The sequence below is a fragment of the Macrobrachium nipponense genome, chromosome 11 (assembly GCF_015104395.2).
Source record: "Macrobrachium nipponense isolate FS-2020 chromosome 11, ASM1510439v2, whole genome shotgun sequence".
Lineage (NCBI taxonomy): Eukaryota > Metazoa > Arthropoda > Malacostraca > Decapoda > Palaemonidae > Macrobrachium > Macrobrachium nipponense.
In genome coordinates, this window is record NC_061087.1 from 23,207,244 (window position 1) to 23,220,758 (window position 13,515).

At 34.7% G+C, this 13,515-nt stretch overlaps 1 protein-coding gene across 1 annotated transcript; it reads left to right on the forward strand.

Moving 5' to 3' along the window:
* Nucleotides 1-321: 321 nt before the first annotated feature.
* On the forward strand, nt 322-12,552 carry LOC135197589 (N-alpha-acetyltransferase 20-like). Its single transcript, XM_064224647.1, has 4 exons — nt 322-571; nt 9,056-9,185; nt 11,065-11,201; nt 12,317-12,552. The coding sequence occupies exons 1-4, from the start codon at nt 403-405 to the stop codon at nt 12,400-12,402; spliced, it is 522 nt and encodes a 173-aa protein (XP_064080717.1). The 5' UTR covers nt 322-402; the 3' UTR covers nt 12,403-12,552.
* Nucleotides 12,553-13,515: the final 963 nt, after the last annotated feature.

Consider the following 13,515-nt stretch of genomic DNA (forward strand, 5'->3'; position numbering starts at 1 on the left):
GTAATAAATCAGCTTCAAGACTGAACACTGTCCGGCCGTATCTCGTTCGATTCTAAATTTTACCATCATTAATGTTACGTAATGTTTCAAAAGATATGAAGCAACTGAATTTCGGAAAGGGGGGAAAATCTAACTCTAAAAAAAGTTTAATTAGTAAACCCAAATCATATACTGGTAAAGAACGGTTAATATAACATAACCAGGGTGACTATTTCGTCTAGTTAGTATAGCAAAATAACATTGCTTTGGCAATCAAACATCTACACCTCCCGGTGCAGAGCTAGTTTCTCGGTGATGTGCGGACTTCGCGGCAACCCTGTCGGGAAGTCACTCAAGGGCCAAGGCTCCTGCCATTGCAGTTTATTTTTGAGCTGAGGGTCGTGCTCAAAATTACCGTGAAATATGACTACTTTGAGGCCTTTCCGCTGTGAGGATATGTTTCATTTCAACAATGTTAATTTGGATCCGCTGACAGAGACCTACGGGCTTTCATTTTACCTACAGTATCTCGCCCATTGGCCTGAGTATTTTCAGGTAGCCGAGTCACCGAGCGGCGTCATTATGGGGTATAGTAAGTAAATTTATACAGGAACTTTACGATATTTTTTTTCTTATAAAGGTTGGATAGAGGTAGCTTAGGGCGTATTACTGTGATACCTATTTTCATTCTACCTAGCTAGCCTAAATACTATAGTAGGTAGGTAGGGTAGACAACGAGTGGACTGGCCAACTTACTGACTACCGCGTTTTTGGCCACCCTCCGAAAAAGTACTTTAACACATCCTGACACCGGAGATGGTCATCAGTCATGAGTTGTTGGTGGTGATAGCAAGAGCCCAAGACCTCTACTCTCCTTTGAAGTATTTTCTCCAAAGTTAGAAATTAGGGCAAAACACCGCATGGCCTGCATCAGGCCAATGACGATCAATGCATGCCACCCTCCGAAAAAGTGCATTATAAACACGTACTGACACCGGAGATGGGCATCAGTCGCGACTTGTTGTTGGTGAGAAACGGAGCTAAAGACCTCTACTCTCCTTTTGAAGTAGTAAGTATTTTTCTCCAAAGTTAGAAATTAAGGGCAAATTTTAAGATTTAAACAGAGGGTAATGAAAATGGTGGCCACGGCAGTGGAAATCTCGCCAAAACACTTTCGAAATTTTTACTTACGATTAAATAACTTAAAAGATTGACGCCATCTCGATGTTTACAGAGTCGCTTGTGTCAACAAACTTCCCATTTCCTGTGATAAATCCGCTGGGGCACTTTCATCACAACAATCGGAACACGGTCCCTTACCAGGACGTTTTTAACCCTTAAACGCCGAAGCGGTAAAAAAAAAATGTCTCCCGTGTGCCGGAGACGTTTCAGATTGAGCGCGGAAGCGGAAAAAACAAAAATATTTTTTTCCAAAAATATCATAGCGCGCTTAGTTTTGAAGATTAAGAGTTAATTTTTGGCTCCTTTTTTTGTCATTGCCTGAAGTTTAGTATGCAACCATCAGAAATGAAAAAATTATCATTATCATATATAAATAATGCGATATATGATAGCGCAAAACAAAATTTCATATATTAATTGTATTCAAATCGCGCTACGCGCAAAACGGTTTAAAGATAATAATTGTTACTTTTTTTTTTTTTGTAATTTTTCACTAAATTGCGATCATTTTGTGTTTATATAACAAATTGTAAAACGATAAAAAAAAGCCAACACAGAGAAAAATATTATCACAAAATAATGCATGAATTCGTAACGCGCGGACGTAAACACAATATTTTATTCAAAAATTCACCATAAATCTAAATAGCTATTGTCCTAGAGACTTCCAATTTCTTTCAAAATGAAGACAAATGATTGAGTATTACTATACTGTAAGAATATTAGCTTACAAATGCAGTTTTTGACCATATCTGACGAGTTAAAGTTGACCGAATGTCAAATTTTTTTATATATATTTTTTTATATGCAATTATTTCGGAAATAAGAAAGCTACAACTTTCAAATATTTTTCGTTTTATTCTACATGAAATTGCGCACATTTTTCTCATATATAAAACTCTATGAAATGCCTATATGAAACGGAGCAAATATTCCGAGAATGGGACTTACGCATTTCGGAGATTTGTGCAAGAGAGAGTATCCGCGCGCGGAGGGAAGGAAAGTTTTTTTTTTTTGAAATTCACCATAAATTTAAATATTGTGCTAGAGACTTTGAATTTGTTTCATGATGAAAGATAAATGACTGAATATTACTCAGACTGTAAGAGTTTTTATCTTACAATTGCGTTTTTCAACCATTTCGGTAGAGTCAAATTTGACCTAACGTGGTTTTTTTTTCTATTTTATTTCGTGATTTATATGCAAATATTTCGAAAATGAGAAAAGCTACAACCTTCAACTATTTTTTGTTGTATTATACATGAAATTGCGCACATTTTCATATATAAAACGTTATGTAACGGCTAATTTAAAATGGTGCAAACATTACCACAATCGCACGTATGATTTTTTCGGAAGAGTTTGACCGCGCGGACGTAAAGAAAATGTTATTTTTTTCATAAATTCACCATAAATCAAAATATTGTGCTAGAGACTTCCAATTTGTTGCAAAATGAAGGTAAATGCTTGAATATTACTAGAATATAAGCGTTTTAGCTTACAATTGCGTTTTTCGACCATTTCGGTAGAGTCAAAATTGACCGAAGGTTGAAAATTTGTCACTTATCATTTTTTATATGAAAATATTTCAAAATTGATAAAAGATACAACCATGGGTTGTTTTTGTTTTTAGTTGTATTTTGCATGAAATTGCGCACATTTTCATATATAAAACTTTATGTAACGGCTAATTTAAAATGGTGCAAACATTACCACAATCGCATGTATGATTATTTTCAGAAGAGTTACCGCGCGGACGTAAGGAAAAAGTTTTTTCATAAATTCACCATAAATCAAAATATTGTGCTAGAGACTTCCAATTAGTTGCAAAATTAAGTTAAATGATTGAATATTACTAAAATATAAGAGTTTTAGCTTACAATTGTGTTTTTCGACCATTTCGGTAGAGTCAAAGTGACCGAAGGTTGAAATTTGGCACTTATCGTTATTTATATGAAAATATCTCAAAACTGATAAAAGCTACAATCATGAGTATTTTTTTGTTGTATTCTACATAAAAATGCGCACATTTTCATATATAATACTCCATGTAACGGCTAATTTAAAATGGTAAAAAAATTATGTCAAAATGACGAAATAATTTCCGAGATGTGTCACAGATACTTTTTAGTGTGCGGCAAGAAAGAAATTCGCGCTTGCGCGCCTGCATAACGATTGTAAACAAAACAACACCTTGATCCGTTGAACTCCCAGCATCCCCCAAGGTGCGTGATTCAAGAGTTTTCGGCTGGTAGGCCTAAAAGTATTTTTTCCGCGAATTTTTTTAAAAACTTTTGTATGTCGACATAAAATACGTCCAGTCGGCACCCGAGAGACAAAAAATGTCGACGTAAAATACGTCCAGTCGGCGTTTAAGGGTTAAGTAAACAACTGTTTTGGTAGAAGACGACAACAAAGCGTGCACTTAGATAATTTTTTAAATAAATAGTAAAACATCAATATTTTACATATTTATGATGATTAATTTGAAAATATTCATTATTGAAAAAGTAACTCGATTCTGACTCAAATTTAAGTAATTATTTTTCGGAATTAGAACGTTCTTTCAAGTCCTGTATTATGCCGTCATGACACTTGACTTTCGTACCTATTATAAATAATTACTATACTCAACTTTCTTACAGAACAGTTTACCAGTTATTCATGCAGTTTGTTATCAGCTAATCATGTAATTTTTAAAATCGTAATGCGCATATATATCTTTATTATTTACTTTTTGGATATGTGAAGATGTTTTACTGCCGTATTACCGCCGTAGTGTGACGCAATCGTTTTCGTGGTCCCTGGGCCTCTGTCTGTTTTTGCACCATAAGAAATTATGGGGCCGAATTTGCAATGACCAGAAAGTCGTTAAAAGAGGAAAGTTAGCTATTTTGGGAATACCTATTTCTGTAACGAACACTCGTATCAGAACGAGATTTTGCTATAGTGCATTACACCCAGTGCCGAAATTTATTAGGGTATCGTGAATCACTAATCGTAAAGAATAACAACACTTGTCCTTGTACCAAGAGACAAAAACTCCATTATGCAGAAATGGGTACAAACACGCGTAAAAAGCTCCACCTACCCTCCCCCCCCTCCACCGCCACCCATTTCCTTCTTCCTTCCTTCGCCTTCCTCTCTCTCTCTCTCTCTCTGTTGCCATTCGGTATGTGTTCACCCTCCAAACTGGGTATAAGACTTACACAAAACGTGGAAATTGGTGAAATTAGGCTATGTATTGGAAGTATGTACTTTTTATACATAAGTATTAAAGCAATTTTATCATTATTGCATTACTATGACAACTAGAATTCATGGAAACAGTTTATAATAATGCATCGGCATATGTGTGAAGCTCCACTAATGTGGCAACGATGATTTTGCCATTCTTAGCATGCAAACATTAAAGGTTACATTTATTTCTGGCATACAGTTATTAAAGAAAATCAAAATACTAATATAGATGTAAATCAATGAAAAGTGCTAGCAATAAAAAAAAAAAAAAAAAACATTATAATCCACTTATCCGTAGTCTATTCCTCTATGGTTTTCGGCAGCCAGATGTACGACAAGGTTAGAAACATTGGATTGTATCTACTTAAAAATATCTGTAATTTTTCGGGGTAATTTGGTTGCAAAAAAGGGATAATAGACATGAATTAAATTAACATTTTTAAATAACAAAGTAAAGTTGAACTAAATAATGAGTAAAGTAAACAATTTAGGGAATAAAACTTTGCAGTGTCGTCGTCTGCTGTTCGTAACTGTGTTTGTGGGGCGCGCTCTTAGGAACCAGGATCAGTAACTTGTTTAAAGTGCAATGTGGAGTGAATTGAGACCAAAATGTAATGTCAGTAAGGATAAAAACCACCGATTACAAGGTAAATATTAATTCAGTTCAAACCATGACCCCGGGAATAAAAAGTTTCATACTTTCACTAATATAGGCAACAAAATGTTGTTTTATTGTGCTGACTACAACTGCAATCTTGAGTTAGATCAATAAAGGTTACATATATACGCTAACAATGTTCAAATGAGTGCTGGGAAGGCTGGGAAAGATGGTGGATAGTCCGTGAACATACCCTTCCATCCACACGGTAGCTGCCATATTGGATTTCAAAACTGCCTTGAGAACATATTTTACGAAGAGCGTCACATGCTTATTTTAGTTCGTATGGGGCTTTCATATATCACATTATGTTGACAAAACTTCAATCTTTTGAATGGTATGCTTAGAGTTGTAATTGTATTCTTGTTTCACCAATTAAATATCGAGTGAATAAGACCCGTCCAGCGTGATGAGGGTTGGTCGTCCGTGATTTTTTACCCTAAGGCCATATTTTAAGATTTAAATAGAAAGTAATGAAAAGTGTGGCCAACGCAGTACACACTACCCCCATGGTGCTTTCAAAATTTTTAATTACAATTAAAAATGTTTAGAAGATTGACGCCATCTCGATGTTTGCAGAGTCGCTTGTGTCAACAAACTTCCCATTTTCTTTGCTAAATCCGCACACCACTTGTACCCATAGACGCTGGGGCACTATCGTCAAAACAACCGTGAACACAACTTCCAACCATTACTTATCCAAGGGAACTACGGCATTCTTTGCGCTCTTCAATTGTTTATCAGTGTTGTCAATTGGTAGGTATGTGTTTACCCTCCAAATTGGGTATAAGACTTACACAAAACTGGGGAAATTAGTGAAATTAGCGTATCTATTTGTAGTATATACTATACATATTATAACAATTTTATCATTACTGCATTACTATGACAACTAGAATTCATGGAAACAGTTTTTAAATGTGTGAAGCTCCACTAGATTGGCAACGATGAGTCTTTTTCGTCGTGTCGTCTGCTCATAAGTACATCAGAAATATTTGTAATTTTTCGGGATTAATTTGGTTGCAAAAAAGGGATAATAGACAGGAATTAAATAAACATTTTAAAGTAACAAAGTAAAGTTAAACTAACTAAATAACGAGTAAAGTAAACAATTAAGGGAATAAAGCTTTGCACCTTATACACCGCGTACTCGTGTGCTGCCCGTAACTGTGTTTGTGGAGTGAGCACTTAGGAACCAAGAAGAGCAACGTAGTTCAAGTGCAATTTAGAGTGAATTAAGACCAAATCCTGTATAATAACAATCAAATAAGCACTATGGAGTTTCAGTTGTGATGTCAGTAAGGATAAAACCACCGGTTACAAGGTAAAAATGAATTTCAGCTCAAACCATGACCCCGGGAATAAAAAGTTTCATACTTTCACTAATACGTATAGGCAACAAAATGTGGTTTTATTATGCTGCTTACAACTGCAATCTTGAGTAAGATCAATAAATGTTACATATATACGCTAACATTGTTCAAACGAGTGCTGGGAAAGATGGTGGATTGGCTGTGGTTAGAACGTCCAGTCAAGCGACTGCCGTCATATTGGATTTCAAAACTGCCTTGAAAACATATTTTGCAAAGAGCTCACATGCTTATTTTAGTTTGTATGGCGCTTTCATATATTACATTATGTTAACGAAACTTCAATCTTTTGAACGGTATGCTTAAAGATGTAATTGTATTCTTGTTTCACCAATTAAATATAGAGTGAATAAGGCCGAGCCACGAGATGACGATGGATCGTCTGCGGTTGTTTACCCTACTACCTAGCCTATATGAATAGCAGGATATGTATTTTTCACTGCTAAACTACTGGGTGTTTTAGCTATATGCATTTCTGATTAGTAGGATATTAGTGGTCCGACCATTCGTTTAATAATTAGGTTACCATAGCTGCCCCAGTAGTGTTCAGTATAAGTCCTAGGGCATAACCACCCCTTGCATTCCCATCCTAACCTAACTAAGGTGTAGATCCAGTCAAACTGAAGACTACGAGCCTACTGTGTCCTGTAACCAACCCCAATATTTACCACCTTTTATCTACGTTTTTATGTTTACCATTTTTGTTTACATTTTTACATTAAATCTCCTAGGGACAGGTACCTGTATGCATGTAAACTGATAGTTACTGAACCAGAGGGGTGCAGTAGTAGACTTCAGTTTTACTGTAGATAACTTGACTGCCTAGATCCAACATAATGTCAAACTCCATAAATTGCAGGAGTTAAATGCAAAAATTCATCTTGGTGTGACCTCACTAACTTGTGAGGTCGATAAGGCAGTCTCAAAATTGCAAACAGAATATTTCTTAACTCAAGGCAAAGAAGTAGGCTACTGCATGTCTCAGTCCGAGCAATTCAATATGGTTAGGAGAGGCATTTACTAGAGGAAGGGATTACATCATTTCCAGATGGATAGAGTTGCTTGAATGTTGATTTTGCATGTAAAATAAATTAAATTAGTGCTGTTGCCATATGCACTTTTCAGTGACTTTTTCACACTAAAGGCAGATTTAGTTAAACTGAGTATATCAGGTGTTGAAAATTAGGAGGAGTCGGAAAGCATCAGGATGCTGTAGCTTAGGAATTTATGAAGTTTCGACAAGTTGAAAAAGGCAGGTATATATGCTTAATTTTGTGTAATGGAAAAACAAAAGTGCTTGCATAAGTGCTCTAGCACAGCACATGTGCAGCTAGTGCCTTTTCACCTCTTAATTTCCAAGAACTGAGATGAGAACGTGTTCAGATTAAAGTGGATGTAGAAAATGATCTTTCTTTCTCCACTATTTTTTTCTCCAAGTATCAGAATTTGTGACTTACGTGGTAGTTTGTCACTTTATGCCCAAAGTAACTTTTTATACTATCTCTGATACAGGTATATTTTGTAGATTTTGCCAGTAAAACAAAAATTTTTGCATATTCTACATATTTAATAGCCTTAGTAGAAATTTATTCACCTAAGTGGAGCTAGGATCGTACCCCCAACTATACCATTAAAATGTACCCAGCTAAAAGGTAGCCTACATCAGAACCTAGCCTAACCTAAGGTTCATTATTCTGTCTAGTCTGCATGAGCTTCCCCCCTCCCAGATGAGATTTACCAGTACCCTTGCGTTAACATCTTCTGCTAACTGATCAGCAGAAGCCTGGCATACATGTATATCCTATGCTAGATACTGTTAAAGATATTGGAATCACCACTTTATTACAATTCTGGTTGAAATAATCCAGTGAAAACAGGAATTGGGGCAAAATAGCTCAGTGGGAGAACGAGATTCATTAGAAATGACCTGGATTTGTTCAAGGGAAAGCCTATTTATAGGTATTATCTGACTGTGGTTTTACTTATATGTATATACTTCCAGTAGGCTAGCCAAGGCCTGCCAATAATACATGCCCACTGTTCTGTACCTGTTAGGGGAAGCCTAAAGCCTATGCAAAACTTACTTGTGTTTATAGGTTCAGAATGAAATTTCAGGGTTGCATAGCCTATCCCATAACAGACTATAGGAAGGAAGGCATTGAGAATTCAGGAGACATTTACCCAAGACTACCATTGTAAAGGGAAAACATGATGGCAAGATTTTAATGATGATAGCATAGGCTAATGAAGGTTTTGGTATGCAACAGTGGTTAGGGAAAGTGAGGATAATTAATTATAGTTAGGTTAAGTTTTTTTATATAGCCTATGGGTAACTTGTTGCCCATAGAATTTTTTCAAGCTAGTGTATGATTGCCATGCATTGTTAACATGAACATTAGAATCAATATTCCATGTGCAAAAACTATCATCTGTTTTCAGAGCTGGTGGTAAATATCTGAAGCCAATATCATTGCTACCTGTGGTGAGTACTGAGCAACTTGAGAAGCTCATCACTATTAGCTTCAGTAAATATCAGCAGCAATTATTTACCATAAAACAGATTAGGATTTGTGTTGATATGTTTTATCAAAGTTTGAATGGTAAATAATTTGTTTTTTGTCTACAGTTATGGGTAAAGCTGAAGGCCATGGTGAAAACTGGCATGGGCATGTAACTGCATTGACTGTTGCTCCTGAATATCGTCGACTTGGTCTGGCTAAACAGTTGATGGCCATCTTAGAAGATATTTCAGAAAAGTAAGTATTTTGAAGGTAACTCAGGGTATGTTTTATTTATTATTAAGAATAGCTTAATGAAAATGGCAAATCACATTTTTAGAATAATACAGCTTATCAATCCAGAGTATGTACTGTAATACCAGCTTCTACTTGAAAGGCCTCTAAAATCTGCATAATTTTTACTGTAATCAGAAAGTTATCTTGTTTTTAGTTCGTAAAGTTTACAGTATTAGAAAGACATTTGAAGTTATTAATACAGATTTTGTAAATGAGCCTGAAAAAAATCATTACTTTTCACCAGTAAGTGATCTGCTCTTAATTATTTTCATTTCTAGATAAAGCCGATGTATACTGTAGTGCAAATTAAAAATCATTATTTACTAGAGCCTGTTATTATGTTGTAAGAAGCAGATGCACTGAGAATATACAAATTAAATAGTTTCCTTATAAGGACATCCCACCATTATGTGATTTCAACCTTTGATCAAATTATGTTCACATCTCTTAACATGTTTTCCTTTGATGATAACCCAAAATACACATCTTGATGCAATATAGTTACATTGCATTAACCTCTCTTATTTTCCTTGGCCATTTGCTACTTTATAGAGACTACCATGTTTTAGTAACATATTTTTGACCAGATGTTCTAGCCTAGACTTCTTATCATATAATTTTGTACTGCCTTTGGGAATCATCAAATACCTTCTTCCATAGAACCTTATTCAAACCTTGGATTGATATTGATGAGTCTGTCAAGACATATATTACCTTTGAGCTTATTAGCAGACAGTAAATAAATTCACTGATGAGTTTTAACTCAAATTGTGTAGTCAGAATATATTAAAGCAATGCCTCCCTTTTTATTTTTTGTAACACAAAACCTGCAGCTTGGTATTTGAAACTCACAACTGGGTTGAGGAAAAGTATAGATGGCTTCCTAATTATTCCGTCAGAGAAAAAAACTGCAATGTCTATTCATGCGTGGATAAATGAAAAATGGAACCGATAGAAGAGAAACATGACACCCTGAGAAACAAGTGGTAGAAGTCCTATAATTTTTATGTTGCTTCAACCCCAGTTTGGGTCCAGCCAAATAATCCTCCACTGATGGATCCTTAACTGGGATGACATTTCCTCAAGTCCATTGCTTTAGGACCTAGGAATCTTGACTTAGTTTCTCTTATAAGTGCTTTGTTCATAGTTTACTTAGAATGACTCTGTTTTCTTTATAAGTTCTCGGTTCATAGTTTAACTAGAATGACTCAGTTTCTCATGAGATCTCAATTTATAGTTTATTCAAACTCCTGTTACTGTTGATGGAGTCTATTTGAGCCCATCATCTTATTTCATGAAATAACTAGTCTGTGAAACATAGCATCTGATTCTATAAATTGCACTTTACAGATCAGTTATTTAGTCAACATTTCATTGTACTGATTATATTTGATTAGTTTTTAAGAGATTATTATCCAGGAAGCCAGAGTTGGCACTGCCATATTATTCTTGGAGTTTACAAGGTTGAACAGCTGAAGAGATGCTTTTATGTCTGTTCCTTAAATACAAAGCTTACTCCCAATCTTCTAATTTGTTTTTCCTGGATCACTTTCAGCTTACCAGGGCAGTAAAATAACATGGTATATTGGTAAGAAGACTAAATTTAGTGGTAATGTTCTTCCACAAAAAGGATTCAAGTGTTCTTTCATCCATTGATGACCATTCTTTGCTAATGCTGAGCTGTGCTTGGCATTTTAGCATAAGTAAAGTTAAAGGTTTGTGATTATGGAACAAAAATGATTTCAGATTTTATCTTCCTTTGAAACATATGTTTTATTTTTAAAGAACTATTAATCAGGAATTGTTATTCGTTGCTACAGCTTTTATTTTTTTCATACAGGAAACGTTGCTTCTTTGTTGATCTTTTTGTTCGTGTAAGCAATCTTGTAGCTATTACAATGTACAAGAAACTGGGGTATATTGTGTATCGCGTTGTTCTTCAGTATTATTCAGGAGATCCGGATGAAGATGCGTATGGTAAGATTTTATTATTTTTTATGCATGTCTTTTGTCATTGTACAGTGTAGACATATTCATTTTAATTACTGTTTTATGTAGTGCATAGAAAGTTTTTTATTACATTAATTCCAATAAAAGATGCTGAAGCTTTACAAATTCAAGTTAGTTCATACAATAAGCAAATCATGGATATCCATATTGCATTAACACAAAAGAATTCTTGAGTTAATCTCACTAGTGGGTATTTCCCTAGCTTCAGGAGAAGAATCCCTCTTTCACCATCTCAGTAGCCTTCATTCTTATTACTAAATTTTCAGTGTAAAATATTTTAAGTATCCCACCAATTCTTTAACTACTATGCCACAGACTTCACAGATTGTATCAGTGTTACAGTGTAATGTTAGAGAATATCACATAGTATACTGTAGGTACTAAGAAATGCCTCTTTAAAAATCTTCCTTTGCATTATGTTTTATAAGTTTTCAAGAAACACCCCTGTAGTTTTGAGGTTGACACTCACCATATTGCATGTAACATTTGTTATAAAAGCTAAATTGGATTGTTAATTGGTTAAGTCATTCATGACTTGCTGTGAAGGTGCCAGGTTAAGTCTTCACCTTCCCTAGTCTTTAAGGTTAGAATAACCATAGTTTTCAACTTCATGGTCTGCATATTACTGAATGTGCTCAACTTTTCATGCCATTTTTCCAGGGCATGGCTGCCAATCCTTTCATAACTTCATATGTGTACAGTCTGTTCATTTTCCTGATAAATAGTCTAAAGGGGTAAATCTGCATCCCCTAGTCACCTGTTCTCTTTCAGAAGTTTCAGATGTTGAAGCACTGTATTCTTTGAAAGATATAGACTTAGTAAATTTAGTTTTGTAGGGGAGGTATGCATAAAAATTACCAAGTACAATATTTGCCTATTAGTATTTATGAATCATATTAAGAATAATGTTGCTCTTCTCTCTCCCTAGGAAGGTGCTGCATGGATATAGTTGATGTAGATGTAACACACACACACAGTCTCTCTCTCTCTCTCTCTCTCTCTCTCTCTCTCTCTCTCTCTCTCTCTCTCTCTCTCTGAAAATTAGAGCGGATATAGTTGTAACATGAATTTTTTTATTTCAGATATGAGGAAAGCATTATCTAGGGACATCCATCAGAAATCGGTCATACCCTTAACGCATCCAGTACGGCCAGAGGATATAGAATAGCAATAGTTCATGCCTTTTGTAGGTTACAAAAAATATTTTTAATAAAGAAAAAAATACTAGTACTATATTAAATTTGATATGTTGCTTACTTCAGATATATGTACATGAATGTACACAATACTTTGCTATAATTTCAACATATAGTGTGGGGTTTTTGTTGTAATATTTTAGCTAAGTTAATGTGACATGTTTGATTATGAGGAGAATATATCTGATGTCAAATGCGTACATATTTTGAATTTCATACAAAATTATTTTAGTTGGGTAGTATGGTAAGACATACAGTTTGTAAGTAATGAATTTAGTATGGAATGTGCATAACAAATTCATTTCTGTAAAGTAATTGGGTACAATTTTCAGCTTCTGTGAAGTGATGTGTTGACTGTTTCCCCTAACTTAATTTTGTCCTTTTCTTAGTGGAAAAATAATGGAAAGAAGAGATGGACCAAGTTAGAGTTATAGGTCTTAAAATGTTGATCATTTGTGTTTTAATATTTGTGCGAGAAGTGCCAGTCATCCTGACTTAGCAAGGTTTAGATCTGTTTCACATTATTGTGTAATGGAAGTTATCTAGTGAAACTGTTGAACTAAGTCTGTTTTGGTGCTTGGTAGTGCATTTGATGAAATTTATTGTTTGTAATCAGTGTCTTGAAAAACTACTTTGGTCACATTTTTTAATCTCTCTGTTTCTCGTTTTTTCATTGTTTATTTTTCCCATGTGTGTATTATCCTGCTATTTTTTGCTATTTCCAATATTTATTTCACCGTCTTTAAACCTTGCTCTAAGTTTTGCACAATTTTTGAGACTGTGCTGTGTCTAAGTGATTGATGGGGTTATCTCAATTCTTCCAAGTTTTTCATAATGTAACCAAGTCAAGTAATAGTGAAATAATGTTACTAAAACATACTAGTCATTGATGGAGTTTTTAAAATTTCCTGGTGAATTATTGATAAGTTCAGGTTTTAGTTTATATAGAAACATTCATTAATTGCTTTCATTTCTTGAATATGTTTCTTCAACACCATACAGACAGTGGTTCCCATGTATTGTAAAAAAAAAAAAAAAAAAAAAAAAAAAAAAAAAAAAAAATCTTGCTGATTTCAGAGAATGCA